Below are 22925 nucleotides of genomic sequence, written 5' to 3'. Positions count from 1 at the left end.
TTTCATGATTCCAGCTCTATTCGTTCACCCAAACCCAAATTGTACTAAATTTAGTACCATTTATTACTTTTCGTTTACTTATAGTTCGAATTCCAAAAACCTTTCATTTTTACTCTTCATCAGTGATCCTCATTCCAAATTTCAGGATTCCAGCTCTATCCGTTCACCCAAATCCGAATTGTACAAAATTTTGGTACCATTTAATACTTTGCGTGCAATTATGGTTCGAATTTCCAAAAACCTTTCTTTTTTACTCTCCATCAATGACCTTCATTCCAAATTTCAGGATTCCAGCTCTATTCGTTCACCCAAACCCAAATTGTACTAAATTTAGTACCATTTAGTACTTTTCGTACCTTTATAGTTCGAATTTACAAAAACCTTTCATTGTTACTTTTCATCAGTGACCCTCATTCCAAGTGTCTGTCTTCCAGCTCAATCCGTCCACCCAAATCAAAATTGTACTAAATTTAGTACCATTTAGTACTTTTCGTACCCTTACAGTTCGAATTTCCAAAAACCTTTCATTATTACTCTTCATCAGTGACCATCATTCCAAATGCCTGTATTCCAGCTCTATCCGTTCACACAAATCCAAATTGTACTAAATTTAGTACCATTTAGTACTTTTCGCACACTTATAGTTCGAATTTCCAAAAACCTTTCATCGTTACTCTTCATCAGTGACCTTCATTCCAAATTTCAGGATTCCTGCTCTATATGTTCACCCAAATCTCAATTGTACTAAATTTAGTACCCTTTTGTACTTTTCGTACACTTATAGTTCGAATTTCTAAAAACCCTTTGGTACATCTTTCTATCTCTCCATCAGTTACCCTCATTCCAAATTTCAGAATTCTAGCTCTTACCGTTTGCCTAATACGAAGGGTACCATATTTAGAACCTTTTAGTACTTTTCGTACACTTCTAGGTCGAATTTCCAAAAACCCAGCCTTATCTCACCCCTACACACCAACAGCAACCAACACCCAAAATTTCAACTTTCTAGCTTCAGCGGTTTCGTCTGGGCGCTGATGAATCAGTCAGTCAGTCAATCAGTCAGTCACTCACCTCACTACTCTTTTATATATATAGAAAACAAAGATTGGTCCATTTTACAGTGTTTTAACGGTGTTTTATTTAACTTGCATTTCAAATCTGGTAACTCAATTTTGACGCAGTTGCAGTTGACCAATCGAACTGAAATTTGCACACTTTTCAGATTTGGAAGACAATACATAAATATGGGCCCAATTTTCCCTACAGCCCCCATATAGCGGTACCACCAGATTTCAGGTATTTTGAGGATTTTATCTTAATTTTTGCCCGAATTAGCTGTCATTTGGGATTTCCAATGATACAGGCATTTCCCCAACAAAAATTGTGAACATGGGTCCAGGTTTTGGTATAGCCCCCATATAGCGGTACTACCCGATTTCAAGTTTTTTAGGGATTTTATCTTCATTTTTAGGCCGAATTGGCTGTAACTTGGCGTTTGGAGTCCCCAATGGTACAGAAACTTCCCCATATAAAATTATGGACATAAGTCCTTGTTTTGGTATAGCCTTTATATAACGGTACTACACGATTTCAAGCATTTTAAAGTTTTTATCTAAATTTACGGCCAAAATTGACTATAATTTTGTTCTCAGTGGTCAAAAAATGTATTTACTAAAAGGTTAAAAATAAAAAATAATTTAAAAAAATTCAGTTTCAGTGTTTTATTTAGAAATGCACTTAAAACTAGAAAATAATTTGTCGCTTAGCCTCAATAAATATATTCTTTCTCATGATGGAATCTCTCAAATAAAACGCTTGCCGTTCAATATTGTCACAATTTTTAATTCAAATGCAAGCGTTTTATTTGAGAGATTCCATCATGAGAAAGAATATATTTATTGAGGCTAAGCGACAAATTATTTTCTAGTTTTAAGTGCATTTGTAAATAAAACACTGAAACTGATTTTTTTTAAATTATTTTTATTATGTGATATTTTGTCTTGCAGGTATGTACAGATTTTCTTTCATTCAGAATGTCAGAATATAGTATAGGGTCACTTTCTGGCGTTTGGGTATAATTTGGAGTTTTGGATATTCTAAGACCTATAGTAAAATTTTATGGCGAACAAATTTCTAGAATATTTTGGTCTGATCCGATCATATTTTATAGGAGATTTTAAAGATTTGTGGAAAAAGGGACCAAAAGGACCCCTTTTGTGACTCGCACGAGGGTTAATTTTTTTAAGAAAAATATTCCTCGCATTCTTGTCAGTATAGTTACCAAAGACATTATACACCTAAAGTGCAAGGAATCCAAGGGATCTTAACTCAAATATTTCCAAAACTGTAGAAATGGTGGAAGCTTGCAACCCTATTTTAGTTTCTTGGTTTTTTGGCAAAATTGATACCGATATTTTCTTGGTATGTAATGCAAATAGAGATTTCTTTTCTTTGGTAACTTATAATGAAATTTAGCAGAGAACATTTTTGTCTTTGACGCCATTCTTCTAAAATGATGCTTTGTATGACAATTTTGCCAAAACTCACATGAAGTACGCCCTTAACCCTAAAATGTGTTTATAATTTTGCATATTTCTGGAGTTTAGGTAAGGTATAGAGTTTTGGTGTATTCTAAGACCCATAGTAAAAATTGATGGCGAACAAATTTGTAGAATATTTTGATCCGATAAGATCACATTTTATAGGAGGAGGGACCAAAAAGACCCCTTAAATGACCGCCTGAGGGTTAAATAATATCAAAAATGTAATCAGCGGCCGGAAAAACATAAGAACCAATGGTTAGGTCAAAATCTATTCATATTTAGAGTTTTGACCAGGTTTTTCGGAAAATCGGACACTGTGCTATGTTTTGATGTCCGAATATCAGATGTTTTTTTGAGATCCTTGAACTTCGCACATACGGAAACTAAATGTACACGAATCGGGATCTTTCTCCAATTAACTCTCTTGCATGGAGATGGGTTTCACTTAATTTACTTCATCTTTCACTTTTAATTTTTATATTTACTTTCTTTTCTGTACTATAATTTTTTTATATATACCCACTTAGGTTTAAAATATTATTATTCTCATATTATCACTATTTCTTAAATATAATTTAAATATTAATCTGATATTATCTATATTAAGCTTTTTTTGTGAGATGGTTGCTTCATCTTCTTCCTTTTCATTGTTCTTAAAACAATTATCAGATCATTGTGTGATCATATTTATAAGACAAGTTTTGCGATCCACTTCTGGATCCCTGTATCATTGAATTTTTCTGTTAAAATATACCAATATGAGTTGTGAGTAAATTTGAAAATACATCTGTTTGATTCCATAAGGGTAAGCTTGTATTTGGCGCTATAGGGGTCATAACTGAAATCATATAAAAATGGATTGTTTCGACCATGGATGGAAGGGCACAGTTGACAACAGAACAGCTCGTTGTCCAAGTCATTTGTTTTGGTTTCCTTTTCTCTCCGAACAGCTCTCTGATGTTGGAAAACTTCCATCATTGCTGACTCTTTCTTATTTTTCACTATGGAAACTCACATCTGTTTCCGTTTTATTTCTTTCTACTATATCCGTTTCCTGTCAGATTCCCTATCCGTTTCCCCTTTTCATGATGTCTTTAATTAGCACGCCTACTAATGAAATGAATTTGTTCTTGGCATATTGAGATAATTGGCATTTGGAGCACACTGAAATTTTTTCGTAAAATTGATTTGATTGATTGATTTAATTTCCTTGGTGACCCACAGTGAAATTTGACGAAGAATATTTTTGTCTTTGACTTCATCTCTCTAAAATTATGTTTTATGGGACAATTTTGAATAAACTCAAATGAAGTCCGACTTTAACCCTAAAACGTGTTTTTCCATTATTAGAGATTCCTGGCGATTAGATAATATTTACAGATTTGGTGTATTCTGAGACCTATAGTAAAATTATGGCGAACAATTTTGTGGAATATTTGGATTTAATATTATTAAATTTTAAAGGAGTTTTTGAAAGATTTTCGAAAAAAGGACCAAAAAGACCCCTTATATGAACCGTTTACAGCTTTGTGCTGCTGCGAAGAGTGTTTTAAGAAACCACGAGCGTAGCATTCTCCCCCCTTTCCCCTCTGGAGGGGGTATACGGTAAGAATTGTTTTATGCTGTTAATACAAAATGACATGAACAAAGGTCCCGATTATCTTATGATGCAAAAATAGGCTTGGGGCTTCCTGGAAGGCACGTACCGCCAACGTAAGACAAATTAGGAAGAAGATTTCTTCAGCTAGCCACTGATACCAATTATGTTAATGTACGTGGTCAGATAACAGAGTTATACGCTAATAATTCCATAGAAACCCTATTCTAGGGCAGCTTTCGTCAGCGACCCACCATTTATAGTCTGGCACTAGATGGCAGCTGATTTTAACACTGAATAATCTTAAACCCATGACTTTTTTTGGAAAATTATTCCCGAGATGGGCACTGGTGGGCATCATGACTAAAACCTTAGGTCAAATTTAAGTATATGATCGAATTGGCATTACAAAACACACTAAGAAAATATGCAACTAACTAGAATTCCACAACACGCTAAAACATTATTTTTAATGAAAATTAAGCTGTTATCTTCTTCTTCAAAATCCAATATATTATTTTGCTATACGTATTAGTTTCGCCATATTTTCAATATATTTACTTGCACTTAAAATATAGGTTGGACTCACAATAAAAAATATTAGTTAAATGTTCCGACTTTTGAAGCTATTCTTAAGAAGATCGCGTTCGAATGAAACAAAAACTAATATATTTTTAAAAAGGTCCATGTCATAGCTCTGTGTTGCCAGATGTTGTACCAAAGTTTTGACATTATTTTTTTTATTTTTGGCCAATGGGTGGATCCACTGTGAAATGTGCAGAACTTGCCCCGCCTACTTTGGTTACTTTCCGATCTAAACATTAAAAACGCCGATACACGTGTCTCATATTTTTAGCTCTACTTTCATAATCCACTCTGCTTTACTTGTCATTTTTTTGTTGTCGCACAGTATTATCCAAGATGATTGGAATTTTCCTTGACTCTTAAATCGTGCAAAAATGTATCAGTATTGAACTATAACTGCGACATTTAGCTCGATTATGATTACACTGCACAATTCAAACTGTGGGGTACCTGTATAAAATAGGCTGTAACTCTGTGTGAACACGTACATCAACGTTATTTGTATCAATGGAAAGGTCGAGAGTTCCTATTTCAAATATAATTTACGTGGAAGGAATATGTCTTCCAACATTACACTAAAAATGTTAGCAAATTGTGCACAAAAATTTTGCGTCCATTTAACCTGCTAAATATTACCTGATCATCATGTTAAATTGCAACCTTATTTATGCCTTAATTACGACCTACGTAGCCGCTTCAAAATCGGACAAAAATTTTGTTTTTGGTCCATTTCACCCACCAAATATTTTGCTATCATCACCAATAGCACAATAGGGAACTATTCTGGTCTGAACCCGACCTTCATAAAAAATTTCGTGACGATTGATTCATAATTGCGGCCTCAAAATCGCTTTATCTCGTCGAGATATGAATTTTGGTATACCACATGGTCCGCGACGAAAATTTCGCGGTGTTACATGAATTTTCGGGAAAACAAACTTATAACATCCTATTCACATTGTGGTGTGGGTATGAAAAGTTCGATCTAAGTACGACGTACCCCATACGTCATGCTAACCAAGCTGACAATAATTTCATGAAGAGATTTCTGTTTATTTATTCATATTAAACATTGTTTTTCAGAAAAAAATTCAAATATGCAAGCAATATTGCCAATTTTGCTTTTGACAAGCCAGTGTACTCTTTTCCAATTGAAATATTTGTTTGTCAATTTTTGCATGTTTTCGTGATGTAAGTTAATATTGTAAAATTTTTGAAGTTATTACACTTTCCGCGTGGTAAGCTATACGCAAATTGGGACAAACAAAAACTGAAACCTAAATAGATATTCCACGTATGACAGTCACAAACTCAGTTTTTAACAACATCAGCAACACAGAAAAAAAGAGTAACACAACATATTTTATTTACCTGCTTGTACGTGCACGTTCCGACTCAATATAGTACCAACTTCATTGGTGGCACGACAACGATACATGGTCTCATGTACATCGGAACGATAGTATTGTGCCAGAAATGGTGGAAAGTAGAGAGTACCGTTGCCAGCTATTTTTCTGCAAAGAAAAAGAAGACAAGAAAATGTAAAAAAATGTTTATAAAATGAAATATTGACATACATTTGTATGTATGTATGTACGAGTTTATGCATATGTTGTGCTTTACTGTTCGTTGCGATATGGCGTTGTTGTTTACAAACGAAAAAATTTGCTATCTTTAAAAAAATATGTTTATGAACTGGTTTATTATTGGGAATATAAATACTGTGAAAAAAGCTAATAAATATTGAAACCTAACGTTAGTTAAATATTGCAGATATACGAAATAAACGCAGATTATTGATGTATTCAATAAAAGAAATATGTCATTTTTTAAAAGTATGCAATAATGTCATGGGATCAGGTAGAAGTTTAAGGTATGATGAACTCCCTAAATAACTATAGAGCCAAACCATTTTTTGTGTTTGAACAAAAAACGTAGGTTTTGTAAACCTTAGAAAGGATATTGTAAAAACCAAAAATGTTTTACAATCGATGCATCCGAGTTAACTGTTAACATGTATATATAATGTAGAAACAGGTTTGTACGTTTGTTTGTTTGTTTGCAGTTCCACTACCTAATAGAACTTAAATTTTATGTGTCCAGAATTTATATTCTTTATGACAAGGGCTACAAATTTGCCTCCATGAACAAATTAAAATTCTTCGCGGTTTAGAAGATATGCGCCTGCCAAAATGCTCACTTTTGACTTAATTTATGAAGGATATTTTGATGTCCTTTTTATCCTGGAATGCAATTATTTATAATTATTATATAAAGCCTATACTCTCATCTTTAATATGACACCAATACCAGCATCGTACGACGAGTACAAGTATTTAAAATATTTTTTTGAAAAATGTTGACCTTTGAAATTTGTTTGACCTCTAAAAGGTCAAAACGATGAGAAAACAAACAATTAAAAATGCCATTTTACTCAATTTTGCCTATATTTTCAAACGTATATAGTCCAGTTTAAGTGTAATGTTGACTGTCGGACAGTGTTACCATCAGGAGTTATATCATGAGAATGAGTTATGAGTCCCTACCATAAGGGACTGGAAAACCCTTTCCTTTGACACATAAGTATTTAATACAAGAATTACACCGTTATTTCTTAATCAAATATCTTCCCAAATGTTTCATATTAAACGCTTCAAAATGCTACAATTTTCAAAAATAATTCCCAATCGTGGTAGAATATCAAACAATCATTGACTTCAACACACAACACAATTTTCAAGTCGTTATTCACTTAAATGTAATTTAACAGTTTATTTAAGTGCTCATTTAGAGAAAGACAACAACAAACATGCATACAAATAATGTCCTTAAGGGGGAATAATAAAGTCAACGTCAAATGCATCCATTTCAGTGCACATTCTCCGTAACTTCCATACATTCAAGAGCAAACATATTTTGTTGCGTTAAAGAAATTTTGTCATTAATTTTCCCTAGTCGTATGTGATGGATGTTCCTCTTAATGGATGCTACGTATTGCATTCTACTACAAGAAGGGTAAGGAGAAGAGAAAAACGCTGTTACCGTGCAAAAAATGTTGTTTGCAATCGAAATAGATACAAAATAAGTAACTGTGTACAATGACATTGATAACATAGTTAAATGTAGGGTGGGGTGTTATTAAACAAATTTAGTTTAAGAATATTTACAATATGTTTGATAATTATTTTAGCACATTAATTGTAATATTTTATGTTTATTTATTTAACTGTATAGTTTAACGAGTATTTTTTGTAGATTTGATAAATATTATACAAATATTCCATGCGTAATTCAAAATGTGTGCAACATTCGGTTCACCCTATTGTTCGGAATTGTCACACAAACTACATAATTTGTTCAGACATATTGCAATAAATTTATATTTTTGTTTTGTGAAAATGAAGAGAACAGTAAATATTTTAGTCACGTACGTATTTTCGCAACGAAGGAAACGATAATGGTTAAATATTGGTATATAATGAGCTTCTACACATTACTATTATTAAATTCATATACAATAATATTATTAATTGCATCTTTATATATCATTTCCTTCATATGTCGATATGTGTAAATCTTTATATATCCAGGTAGTTCTATCACAAATAGCGTTGGAAGCGCAGGCGATATCCAGAACCGTAGAAAAAAGGCACAACAAGCTTTTGGACAAGTAAAAAATAATTGGACAGCCTCATCTATTTCAACTCGAACCAATATCAGTCCTTCTGTACGGTTGCGAAACATGGAACGCGGCCCCTCAGCTTATACTGCGACTACAAAGCTTCAGCAATCGCTGCCTAAGGCGCTTGCTAAGAATTTACTGGCCCAACACAATATAAATTAACAGGCTATGGGAGCTAACAAATCAAACACCAATATACATATATGAATATCAAAGAACGGAAATGTACGTGGATAGGGCGGAAGGATCCCAGTGATATAACCAAACAAACCATTGGATGGAATCCACAAGGAAGCGGAAGAAGAGGTCGCCCAGCAAACACTAATCATAAAACAAAAAATCGCCGGAGTGCTTTTTAAATAAATGTTTAGGTTTTCACAACCGCAAGCCCTATAAAAGTGGAAGTCAAGAAAATGTTGTAGCAGTGAAAATTCTCTACAAGATTTTTTATTATGATATTTTCGTAGATTTTACCGTTTTTGAGATATAGAGTGTATCGAATTGTGACAATTCACTGACTGTATCGTCTCCTCATAAAAGAATGTCATGACTCCAGGACTAAATCATAACAGCAAATCCGCTAGACATTTTCTTTAGCAGCATTTCGATAGGACTTGTAGTTTCCAAGCAAACTCGCAAAAACCTAAAGTAAACCTAAAAATGTGTACTTTGAAAGCGATTTATTTAAAAATCCCACCAGCGATTTATTTCTTGTTTTTTGGATTTTTCTCATCTGTTTCAGTATCTGCAAAAACTGTTTTTATTTAAAGTTGGTTAAGGGGCACCGCACATGACATTGTTTTCTAAAGAGCCGATACAGTCAACGCATAGCTACAATATTTTCTCTAATCGCATTTCGATAGGACTTGCGATTTCCAAGCAAAATCGTGAAAACCTAAAAAACAAGCAAAAAGTACCCTCATTATGAAATTTTCATCTACGGACAGATCGAATTTATTTAAGGTCAGAATTTTATGGCCCGTTTTTGACATTTGAACTTTCCGACAAAAATGTGGATTAGGATTAAAGTTCAAAAGTGTTGCAGGGAGGTACTTAAAGGAATGGACCGACATAGTCCATTATGGAAGTGGATATTGTTTTGGGAGTCATTTCAGTGGGTCATCGTATAACTTTTGGATCAGTATGACGTAGGGGATGAAAGATACCAAGGAACGGTCCTGACCGGCTTTAACATGGCAAAGTCCAGGATTTATCTTGGTCCCTCTTTCATCTCAAGTGGACACTGACCTCCCCGTGGTGTCACCTGGGGTAGCTGCCTTTAACACCCGTTATAGGTAGTGAGCTAAAATGTGCAGTGCGGTCACCCATAAGAACGTTAAAAGCTTGGGTTTGGGCGCAGGGTTAGTAACCCTCCCCTAGAAAAAGCAGCCTACTATGAAAAAAAGAAAAGAAAAACAAATCCGCACTCTTTATAGAGAAGGTGCAGTTTACGCACTGGCAGATGTACTTGAAAAGTACAAGGCCGACATTACTGCCATACAGGAAATACGATGGAATGGGAAAGGCGTCATAATAACACCTAAAGGTGACGCACTGTATTATAGCTGCCTTGACATAAAGCATGAGTTTGGTTGCGGATTTGTAGTTGGTCTGAGGTTAAAACACCTGGTCTCTAGCTTCACACCAGTGAATGAAAGACTTGCTACAATTCTACAAGGACAAACTGACCAAAGATATATTTTATGAGCGCTTAAAAGAAACATATGACCGTTGTCCTGCCCATGACATTAAAATTATTCTAGGCGATTTTAATGCCACAATTGGAAAGGAAAATATATTTGGCCCAACAATGGGAAAATGGTGTCTCCACAGTGAAACATCTGACAATGGTATGAGCCTGATAGACTTCGCAGCGGCAAAAAACATGATAGCCCTTATGGGGCTATCTCCAGATCAGAAAACAAGAAATCAAATTGATCACGTTGTGACAGATGGAAGACATTCATCGACCCTGTTGGATGTGCGTTCGTTCCGAGGAGCAAACATAGACTCGGACCACTACCTCGTTGCAGCAAAGGTACGCACCCGGTTAAAAGTAGGAAACAAAGTACGAACAGACACAACACAAAAGTTAGGCATCGGTAAGCTGCAATCACAACAGATAGCCACAGCATATTCCAATCAACTAGCCCAATTGCTTAATAAAATCACTCTACATCCCGATAACATATCAGCGCAATGGCAAAGTATTGCCCACTCCATGCAAACAGCCGCAAAATCCATACTTGGATACCAGAGACCTCCACCAAGGAATCCATTGTATGATCAGGAGTGTCGTGCTGCTACCGAAGAGAAAAATGCGGCATACAGGGCTGCTTTACAATCCGTAGCATCGCGTAGCGCACCGGAGAAGTATCGCGAGAAAAGGAGAGAGGAGAAACGTCTTTTCCGCAGGAAAAAGAAGGAGATGGAAAAGCGGGAGTGTGAAAAAATCGCGATGTACAGGAACCAGAATGAAGTCCGAAAATTCTACCAAAGAGTCAAGCATCAAACTGACATCTTTGGTACAGGCACATCCTCCCGCAGAGACCAGCAAGGTTATTTGGTAACTGACACAGATAGTGTGTTCAGGATATGGAAGGAACATTTTTCAAAACTGTTGGTATCCAATAGCAGCGAAGACGACGAAGATACCACAGACCCAAACCCAGAAGATGGTATTAAATGTATACCGCCCAGCCAAGATGAGGTAAAGTCTGCAATAAATCGGATAAAGAATAATAAGGCATCAGGAGCCGATGGCTTATCAGCCGAGCTGTTCAAAACCGCAGGCGACACGCTGATAAGGTGTATGCATCGGCTAGTTAGCACAATTTGGCAGGAAGAACGCGTACCCGACGATTGGAACCTGAGTATCCTGTGCCCCGTCCACAAGAAGGGAGATAATGTATGCTCTAACTATAGGGGCATATGTCTACTCCCTATTGCTACAAGATCGTGTCAGGGATATTGTGCGAACGTCTAAAGCCTATGGTCAACGAGATAATTGGCCCAAACCAATGCGGCTTTAGACCTGGCAAGTCCACCATTGACCAAATCCTGGAGAAGACCCAAGAGATGCAGATCGACACCTATCACCTTTTTGTCGATTATAAAGCGACAGCCCGATGCGTTCAAAAGTATACCAAGCCATGCCTTATCCGGCTCTGTAAAATGACTTTAACTGACACGGGGTCCTCAGTTAAAACAGAAAAGAACCTCTCCGAAGAGTTTTGTACCAAAAGAGATTTCAGACAAGGAGACAGCCTTTCGTGTGATCACTCAACATCCTGCTGGAAAAGGTTGTACGAGAGACAAACGTCAAAAGAAGTGGCACAATCTACACCAATAGCCAATAGTTACTTGCTTATGCTGATGATATACACATCATGGGACGATCAGTAAAAGAAGTAACTGATCTGCTTAAGTGGGTCTGGCGCTAAACGGTGAGAAGACCAAGTTGATGGTGTCGACGCACAAGGCGTACATTGAGATCGGACCAACTGTGGAAGTTGGTTCCTATAATTTTGAGGTGGTAAAAGACTTCGTCTACCTCGGCACCTCCGTAAACACAACAAACGACATCATTTGTGAAATAAAAAGAAGAATTGTATTGGCCAACAGATGCTACTTTGGTTTAAGTAAGCAGTTTAAAAAAGGCACATCTCGTCAAACAAAAATAACGCTCTACAAAACACTGATACTACCCGTGCTGATGTATGGCTCCGAAGCCTGGGTACTTGAGCAAGCAGACATGACAGTGCTTGGTGTGTTTGAGAGAAAAATTCTTCGAAAGATCTACGGACCAATCTGCGTTGACGGTGAATATCGACGTCGCATGAACCACGAACTGTATCTGCTATACAGCGACATCAATATAGTTAAACGTATCGAGATGCAGCGATTGCGTTGGCTAGGCCATATCATAAGAATGGGCGAAGGTGAACCCGCTGAAAAGGCGTATAAATACGAACCGCTTGGCGGTGCACGCAGAATTGGAAGGCCAAGGAATAGATGGCGCAAACAAGTGGATGAAGAGATGAAAAGGCGCCGTATTCCAGAGTGCGAAGCAACAAATAGAGACAATTGGAGATCTATTCTTAGTTCGGCCTATGGAACAAATGTTCTGTAATGGGCCAGCTAAGTAAGTAAGTATGCCAGGGAACATGGAATTGTCCACGGAAAACATATTATCAATGTAACTAGAACCACAACGAACAGATCGGTATATATTTCCAAAGGATCTTCGTACAGACACTAAACTGCACTTAGACTCAAATGTTGAAGGCAAAATTTTGGACCAAATCGGATGACTAGTTCGAGAGTTATTGTGCCAATGGGGATTTTTGCGTCGTTTGGGCTGTTTTCTCAAGAAGTATGGACTTGCCCCTAAAAAAAACTTTTACTGTTGTAATTGAATCAACGAATACAAGTTGCTTCAACAAAAATCAAAGTGATTTGAGAACAGGTCTTAAAGTGAACTTATCTGAAATTTTATGTGCGAGGTACCCGAAGGAGTGGACAAATATAATCCATATTCGAACCTGATCTATATCTGGTAGATATATAAGGATGTATAAAGTATGGGTCAAATCGTGCGCACAATTTTTCGGAAGATTTTTAAATTTTTATGGGGGAGGTACTTGAAGGAATGGCCTGATATGGCTTATCTTCGAACTTGAACTAAGTTTGGAAATAATATTACGAAGGACAAATTTTGGACCAAATCAGCAGATCCGTTCCAGTGGTATCTTGCGGTGTCACAGGGGTTCTTTGCACCTTTCAATACTATTTTCTCAGGAAGTACGCCAATCTATTTTGCACCAATGTAATGGCGATCTTTTCTACTTCCACTGCCTGGCTGTGCTATTGGAATACCTTTACTAGAAGCGGAGATATTTGCATAGGAACAAAATGTTTAATTTTTCTTCGCATTAGTTTTTTTCCCTCCTGATACCTGAATATTACCGACAACCCTCTCGCGACGATCCGATCAAAATTGCGAACAGTAGCTTGATCATAAAAATATAAAAAAACGGGATGTATTATCAACTACTGCGATATCTCCATTGTTTGACCACCTACGCCAACCTACATTACATCTTTGTAAAGGCAAACGTTTCTCTTTCTATTGACAAACTTTGCTTCAGGAATAACCCTACTAGAAGCGTAGATATTTTCATAAGAACAAAACGTTGAATTTGTCTCCACATTAGTTTTTTGCGCATTCCGACCCCTGAATACTATCTAACCAAACCATTCAAAATTAACAGTCTTCTTCCTCCCTAGTCACCAAAATTTCGTGATGATCCGATCAAAAATGAGACCCGAAGCGTGATTACAAAAAAAAAATAGAAAAATGGAATTGCGATATCTCCGTCGTTTTACCAACTCGTTAAGCTACTGCGCATCATTGTAAATGTGAAATTTTCTACTTTCATAGCCAGTCTTTGCTTTTGGAGGCCACCAGCGAAAACTGTGATATTCGTCATTCCAACTCAAATCTCAAAAATGAAAACTTTGATGGGATTAGCGGATATTGCGTTATCTCCATTGTTTGAGCACCTACGCCAACCCATTTTTAATTGTTCTAAAGCTAAAGTTTTCCACGTTGCTTTTTGAATACTTTTATAAGTTCTAGGTGGACAGACGGACGGACTTAAAGACGTTTTACTTGTTTTATGTTAATTTAATTGAGTTTAACAAATAAAAAAAAAACAAAAACCCTCACACATTAATGATTATCACTAAATATTTGATTGTATACATACACACGTATTTATATCAATACGTAAAAATTTCGCCCTCATCTTAATTAATAAAACCTTGAAGAAAACAATTAATATTTAACATGAACAGAGTATCTTCCTATGGTAGTTAATGGACATCCGTAAACGTAATGTTATCTTAATTAATTAATAATGAATTCATTAGATAATGAATAAAGTTCTGCAAATGTTTACTAGTCAAACTTTGCTCGCATAAGTGGAATGATTTTGCACAATATATATTGATGATCATCAATGTAAGAGGAATAGTAATTTATTAATTTTGTTGAACAAGCAGAACTGGATGTTAGTGGAAGGCGAAAGAATATATTTAAGGGAATGCACACAAAAATAGGTTAAAGGACTTAAGGAAATTTACAACATTTACAGAAATGTAACTCTATCCAAAATGCAACACATGATTATTCATTGATTATAATTACTGACGAAAAATTGACTTATTTATTATCTAAGACCTCTAAAGTTTAACTAACATTACGTTAAAAAATGTTATTAAAACAAGTAAGAGAGGACTATAGTCGGACGGGGACGACCATGTAATACCCTACACCACTTCCTCTGGGCACTGTTTTTCACCGAATTTATTTTATATGATTGCGATAAGTTATGTTGTTCATATAATAAGCCAATATTTGTGCCTAAATTAATATTGATATAAATTAATTCATAGGAGAGGTCAAGGGATGGTTTTCAAGTTTCGTGTCCATAATTTATCGGGATATGGCCACAGGATTTAAAATTTGGACCAAAATTAGATTTGAATATTTTTCCTACAATGGTCAATTTCAACCGAAATTTGCATTTGCCAAACCTCTTAATTCGTGCAAAAAGATAAGTCAAATTGGCCCACTCCTTCTGAAAAACTGTGCGCAAGATAACTCTTGAACGGAGAGACCGATTTGGTCCATACTTTACACATCCTAATACCTCTGCCATATGTATATCAGGTTTGAATATGGCTATATTTGTCCACTCACTCGGGTACCTCCCACACAAAATTTTGGATAAATTCGCTTTAAGACCTGCTCTCGAATCACTTTGATTTCTGTTGAAGCAACTTGCATTCGCTGCCTCAATTACGACGGTAAATGCTTTTTCAGGGGCAAGTCCATACTTCTTGAGAAAACAGCTAAAAATGTGTCCAAACTTAGTTTCAGTATATTTAAAAAATGTCACTAAAATGGTATACACGATATCCCTTGAACGGGGCAACCAAATCTACCCAAACGTTGGATCTCCTAATATTTTGTCCAAATTTAGTTTAACTTCTAAAATGGCCGATATCGATCTTCTCTTTATGTTACCACCCCCACAAAAGTTCAACAATTGCGTCGATCTGTCTGTAGATGAAAGTTTTAATTCACATAGGCTGAGGGTATATCTCTGTCGCCAAAGGAACTATATGGAACTACATCCCAGCAAAAATTAGGATCCGTTAGTCATTATGTAACACATTACAAAGTAATGTAAACAAAAATAACTACTTAAATTACTCCTTATTATCCCAGCAAACCAAATGTCTGATGTCCGACACGTCTGAACAATTTCGGAAGCAAAGAAATCGGAACGAAATCTGAACGATTTTTCGGAGAGGAAATAGTTCAGATTTTGTACCGATTTCGTTTCGATTTCGGAACGAATGTCGGAAAACAATTTCCTTTCCGAATTTCCCAAGGATTTTCTTCAGATTTCGTTCCGAAATCGATCCGATGTCGCTCCGACATTTCGTTCCGAAATTATGTCAACCACTTCATACAACTTTCGTTAATATATCGTTACGATTTCGGATCAGATATCGGACGTATCGTCCGAATTTTGTTCCGATGTCGGTACGATTGGTTTGCTGGGATGTTATGAGTTCGGTGGCACAGAGCTAGTGTGTCCGACTACGAATCAGAGTGTTGTGTGTTCAACGCTCACTGCCGGCCAGGTACTATTTATTAAAAAGACCAATGAACACTTGGTGGTGCACATGTAAACATTGAAACAACCCTTAATGTTCGTGTGCGTGGCCTAGTATGTAGTGTGTTCGGCTACAAAGCTGAAGTTCGTGTGTTTAAATCCAGTAAGGGGCGAAATAAAATAAAAATATTAAGTGTGTTGAAATTGATAAAAATAAAAACAAATATTTTTTATCATATAGCTTATATTTCCACTTTCAGTGGCCGTAGAATAACTAGTTATTCTAGTGGTCATAGAATAACTAGTAATTCAGTGCGACATGCCCTTTTTAAAATAATGGGTTAGTATAGGGATTCGTAAGTAGTTACGGCTGCCAACAATCCCTTACAAAATCCATTATTTTGGGAGGATATTTCGCTGGGATGTCTACTTGACTTCGCATTTTTAATGGCCCACATTTTTTCTATGAACAAACTGAGTATACTTAATGCCTCACGTCCGTATATTTTATGATGTTACTCATACTTTTTGGAACTAGTACAAATAACTGAGAACTGGATTACCCAACTCTAATGTTCATAGAAGAGAAAAAGATAATTTTGCTTGAAAACGGTAAGTATAAAATGGGACAATAGAAAATGTTATAACTGTGAAAATTCTCTACAAGATTCGTTTTTTTTTTAAATTTTTTCCTAGGTTGTACCATTTTTGAGATATAGAAGATCAAATTGGGACATTGCACTAAGTCCATCGCCTGATTATAAAACAATGTCATGACTACCATTTTCTGGAGGCAGGCGATATAGTTAGCGCAATGTCCCAAATTAAACTTGTATGTCTCAAAAAAATATCTAAAAAATGGTAAAGCCTAGGAACAAATCATACAGGTCAATCTTGTAGACAATTTTTACAGCTACAACATTTTCTGTAGTCCCATTTCAACAGGACTTTTCGCATTTGTTTTTGTTTTTATTATTTTTCTCATCTATGAACATTGTTGTTTCAGAATCCGCAAAACCTTCCCAGATGTAAGCACTTTTCATTTAAAGTTATTTAGGTTTGGTGATGTGCAGCCACTAAGTGTGACTGCGTCACTCGGAGACTTACCGCTCCATTGTGATCTAAAGTTAGTTAAGGCGCACCGTGTTTTATAAGCAGACAAAAATGGTACAACCTAGGAAGATATTATAAAATCCAATTTTGTAGAGAGTTTGCACATCTATAAAACTTTCCCATTTCGGTAAGACTAAGAAAAATCCTGAAAACCTAAAAAAAGTTAGTTCCGTCTAAAGCATCAATGGACAGCACCACAACTACCCAGCAAACCAATCGTACCGACATCGTAACGAAATTCGGACGATACGTCCGATATCTGATCCGAAATCGTAACGATATCTTAACGAAAGTTGTATGAAGTGGTTGACATAATTTAGGAACGAAATGTCGGAGCGACATCGGATCGATTTCGGACCGATTTCGTAACGAAATCTGAAGAAAAACCTTGGGAAATTCGGAAAGGATATTTCTTTCCGACATTCATTCCGAAATCGGAACGAAATCGGTACAACATCTAAACTATTTCCTCTCCGAAAAATCTTTAGAAATCGGAACGAAATCTGAACGACTTTGCTTCCGAAATTGTTCAGACGTGTCGGACATCAGACATTTGGTTTGCTGGGTAAATACTAAACATTGTGATTGTATTATGTGAAACAACAACAAATGCCTGAACCGAACGAAAGCACACGATATTGCTCGTAGTGTACGTGTGTTTCTGTTCCTCTCTCTAAGCCAGGGATGCCCATCATATGTGAGTGTGAGTGCATGCTTTTTTAATTAGTTGAATTGTGTGTGTAAAGAGAAAGGTTTACGTGCGCCCAATTGTACTACGCTGCTCTAATCTCCGAAGCATAAGCGATGTCCATTGCTGGGTTAAAGGCAAAATAACATCCATCAAATAAAAATCACACTCGACCAGACACTGCTACTACTCGTACTCATGTATGGATCCGAAGCATGGGTACTTGCGAAAGCAGTGTATGTTTGAGAGAAAATTTCTTTGAAATGTTTGTATCGTCCGTCGTCGTATGAACCACGAATTGTACCAACCGACCAACTTTGATGGCATGGGATGGGAGCCGCAAAGAAAAGATCAAAACTCCGATGGAAAACCAAAACATGGCATTCAAAATTGGAAAAATTGAGTAGAATATCAGTGTTTTTTTGAAATCTATTCTTAGTTGTGTTAGAATAAAATCCATCTCAGTAAGTAAGGCATTATGCTGAAAGAAGACGTCAATTTGAAATATTACATTTCTGATTTATTACGAATAGGGACGTGGCTACCCCACTTCACCAAAAAGACCAAACTTTTTGGTTCCTAAAATGTCATATTTGATCTAGTGAACCGATTGGGAATACAGGGATGGTAACACACATACATAAGTGTCAAACCCTACAGAACAAGATAACGGCTCTGGTTAAGCCTACGTTTTCATTGTAGGATACTTCTTTTGGGGTCACAGATTCAATTAAGGTAATCAAAGCCAAGAGACATTTCAATTCAGTTACTTAATCTAACTAGTTCTGCCTACAATTTACAATATCTGATAATTAGCAATTAATTAACTTAAACCCGATCGTACATGCTAAATTAGACTATACATATTTAGTAATTGCAAATTTTTGTGAAGTGATGCAAAATCAAATTTTCCATGTCTAACAAATCTTTCAAATATAAGTTTCTTTTTTTTTCAAGAGTATTATATTAAACAGACAGCAACTTTATTTGAAGTTATAATACATAAGCTTTTTAAGATAATGTTGCAGCATATGACACATGTTGCCCTCAACAGCATTTTCCAACGGACACAGCATACAAGCATATAACATAATCCACCCATATATTATATCATTTTTTCTTTCTTAGAGTTGGTGTTTGCCAACATTTATTGGAATATTCTTTCACTTGAGCAATTTTATTTTTGCATATCATCATAACTCATAGCAGAGCAAATATTAACTTTTCTATCCTTTGTAGCTTCTTCGTTTCATTCAAAAGTAACAATGCGGCAAGGATGATATTTTTCCTTGTTTGGCATCTTGCTTGGTTAAATACAAAGAGCCCGAGCATGCAGGCAGGCGTCTACATTTAATATGGTGTGACAATGACAGTTGGGAATAGATAAAGAGACAAGCATTTAGAACACATTTTCTTTTTAATCTTAAACTTTCCTTTGTCCTCGGACTATCATTTAAATTTATAGAACAATTTATACATTAAATGGATATGTATTGTTGTAGCCAAGAAACAAAGTTCACTTAAATTATATTAAAAGTTGAAAAGCTTAGGTACAATGATCAGTGAGCATATAAAGTCGGTATTATTGTAAGACATGTGACATATATTGAATATTAAAAGCGATAAAGTCGAACATATTTATGTATATTACATTTACACATGTGGAAGAAACTTGAATTATAAATTAATTTTACTATATTATAAATAACTTTACATTAAAGGCCAACGTAGATTAGCACAAATATCTCATTTAGAAGAAAAAGTTTCTCAAGCAAAATCTCAGAGAGATGCAACAACACGGGTGGTATCAATATCGTCTAGAATGCGATTTTTTTGCGAGAAGGAAGCAGACGTGATAAACATTAACACAATCTTCTTTTGGGACTGACGTAGGGGATGAAAGATACCAAGCAACGGTCGTGACCGGCTTTAAAATGGCAAAGCCCAGGACTTATCTTGATGCCTCCTTCATTCCAAGTGAACACTGACCTCCTCGTTGTGTCAACTGTAGAGCTGCCTTTAACATTCGCTAGAGGTAGTGAGCTAACACTGTGAATTTGCACCTCTAATATACGCACTCGTTGTAGAGGAGGCGTATTATACGCACTGGTGTTCTTGAAAAATACAATGCCGATATTACTGCCATATGTACATGAAATACGATGGATTAGGAAATGCGTCTCAATAACATCTAAAGGTGACGAACTGTATTATAGCTGTCATGACACAAATCATCAGTTTGGTTGCGGATTTGTAGTTGGCAGGACGTTAACACATCTGGTCTCCACACACAGAAAAATGGCCTCTCTAACATATGTCCCAAACATATATTTGTTTGCAAGCAGTCCCAAACATAAAAACGCCTTTCATAAAGCAAAAAAAAAAATATTGGTTTTTCTGAGAGATTAAAAACAATTTTTGGCTAACAACCACCACACACCACCAAACAAAGCAGAGACAAATTTTGCTGCTTTTTATTTATTAATTCTTTTATTTTGTAATATTGTAACTTACCGTTTCTTCTAAAGATTTTCACTTTAGTTGTTATCAGACACTTTCTACTGCCTATGCAGACACTTTACGGGGTACGACTATCGCGTGGGCAGACACTTTCTTTCGCCTACGTAGACACTTTCGATTCTTTTTGGTACATCCTTGAAATAATATAAGGCATTTATCTATCTGATGTTTATATGCAACGGTGGTGCAGTGGTTAGCATGTTCGCTTTGCACTCGTAATGTCCCGGGTTTGATTCCCAGGCCAGACAACATAACATTTTTAAAGTGACAAAATTAACATAGACGACAATTTCAATTAAGAATAGTTATTTGAAAACATATGTACGCTGGAAAAGTAATTACAATAATAAAAAATTAAAAAATAGAAGAGAAAAAGAAATTTTTTTTCGTCACAACCAATTTTATCGCTAAAATAAGTAGTATCTTGGCCGTGGTTCATTTCTTCCCGCACGGTTATACTTCATCGATAAAAATGAGAGCTCGCAGGCGAGTGTTTCTATCGTCATGCAGTGACCATTTCGAGTAATGTGCGATTAGAAATGCATGCTGGGGTAGTTGTTGTGTGTGTGTGGTTTGTTGATAAAGTCTCAACTATGCTAGTATTTGGAAGTGAGTTTCTCACTCCGTCTACAAAAAGCAATAGCAATCGACTCTCATTTTCTGTAAAAGAACGACACTTTAGAATTTTACAATAACAAATTTATTGCAGTCCTGTTGTGATCGTCCTCAATAACTACTTAGAGTCAGCGAAAAAGATGGAAATGCGATTATTGATTTTTTACACAAACAATCGTTACGGCGTACGACTATCGCGTGTGCAGACACTTTCTATCGTCTATGAAGACACTTTACGGCATACAATTATCGCGTGGGCAGACACTTTCTATCGCCTATGCAGACACTTTCGAATGTTGAGATACATTTAAGGCGTGTACAGCCTTGAACTAATATAAGGCATTTATCAATCTGATGTTTATATGCCACAGTGGTGCAGTGGTTAGCATTTTCTCTTTGCACTCGTAAAGTCCCGGGTTTGGTTCCCAGGCCAGACAACGTAATATTTTTAAAGTGACAAAATTAACGTTGACGACAATTTCAACTAAGAATAGTTCTTTGAAAACATATATACGCTGGAAAAGTAATTACAATAATAAAAAATTCAAAAAATAGAAACAAAAAAAGAAAAATAAAATTTTTTTCGTCCTAAGCAATTTTATCGCAAAACTAACTTTTTTGAAGTCACGATATCGATTTTCACAAGTAGTATCTTGGCCGTGCTTCATTTCTTCCCGCACGGTTAGACTTCATCGATAAGAATGCGAGCTCGCAGGCGAGTGTTTCTATCGATTGGTAGTGACTACATCGGGTAATGTGCGATAGAAAATGCTAGCAGGGAATGTTATAGTGAGACGATGGTGGGGGTTGTGTTGTGGTTTGTTGATACATTGTCATTGTTATGGTGAGACGATGAGACCGATGAAAATGTAGGGAATAACATCACAGCAAACCAATCGTACCGACATCGTAACGAAATCGGAACAATGCACATGCACACAGCTCTTTATTATAACCCAGCATTCCGCAGCTGCGAGAGCCCTGTTGTTACTCTCTTTGACCAAAATCCTCTCCTCCCATAAAAAATATGTTCTAACATAAAAAATATGTTGGTACCCAAACATATTAAATTGAGATGTGTTACAAAATGTTGCAAACATATACAGTGAGTCAATTAAGTATTTTGCCTCTTTAGAAAATTGAAAAATTTTCAATAAATTCGTTTGAAACCATCAAATTAGTGGCCAAAAAGTCGAATATTTATGTGTAGTATGGTTGTCGATAGTTTAGTATCCAATGTCGGCAAGAAACGCTGCGAAAGCCTTAATGGTCTTCTAGATATTGACAAAAATCTAGAACGACACAAAATATTTTACCTCAAAAAAGTATTTTGCTTTTTACATATTTTTTGAAAAAAGACATTTTTGTTACACGCTAAAGATTTTTATAGTAACCGTTGGAGATTATCACATTATACAACTGTTTTGGCACCGGTTCCACCATTTTGCGACATGTTTTCGCGGTTATTTTCTCCAATTTTTCTACATTAATTTCTTCGACAATATGTTTTATTAATTTTGGCCATTGCCGACATTAATCTCTAAGAAAATCAGTGAAAAATGATTCGCCGCTACCTTCAAATCCTAACAAAAGCGTAAAGAATAAATAAGAAGCTAAAATGCATCGCAAATAGTGAAAGAAATTACAGTTTGGAACTATGAAAATCAAGAACAGAGGCAAACAATTATTTAAAAAATCGCGAAGATCCTTTCTGACCGCTTCCAAAAATTAATCGTGTCTTCAATATTAATCTCGGAACCAATGTCTTGGATGAAGTGCCCATAAGGTTCCAAAATCCAGAGATATTGATGGTTATGTAGCAAATAAAACATTAGAAAATAATTTGAAAATATAGCGAAACAATCATCCCTTGCTAAGACCTCTGAAGTTA

The 22925-nt window shown here is 35.9% G+C and overlaps 1 protein-coding gene across 3 annotated transcripts in view; it reads right to left on the bottom strand.

The window, feature by feature from the left end:
- The window catches only part of Dscam3 (Down syndrome cell adhesion molecule 3), a 457425-nt gene that overhangs the window by 320216 nt on the left and 114284 nt on the right, over positions 1-22925 (bottom strand). For all 3 annotated transcript variants that reach the window (XM_073960642.1, XM_073960641.1, XM_073960643.1), the window contains exon 4: positions 6097-6239. In XM_073960642.1, coding sequence (XP_073816743.1) covers positions 6097-6239 — 143 coding nt within the window. The remainder of the gene's footprint in view (positions 1-6096; positions 6240-22925) is intronic.

The sequence above is a fragment of the Musca autumnalis genome, unplaced genomic scaffold (assembly GCF_047663935.1).
Source record: "Musca autumnalis isolate F117 unplaced genomic scaffold, ASM4766393v1 scaffold_1, whole genome shotgun sequence".
In the NCBI taxonomy this organism is placed as follows: domain Eukaryota; kingdom Metazoa; phylum Arthropoda; class Insecta; order Diptera; family Muscidae; genus Musca; species Musca autumnalis.
This window is presented reverse-complemented; position numbering and strand designations above follow the sequence as displayed.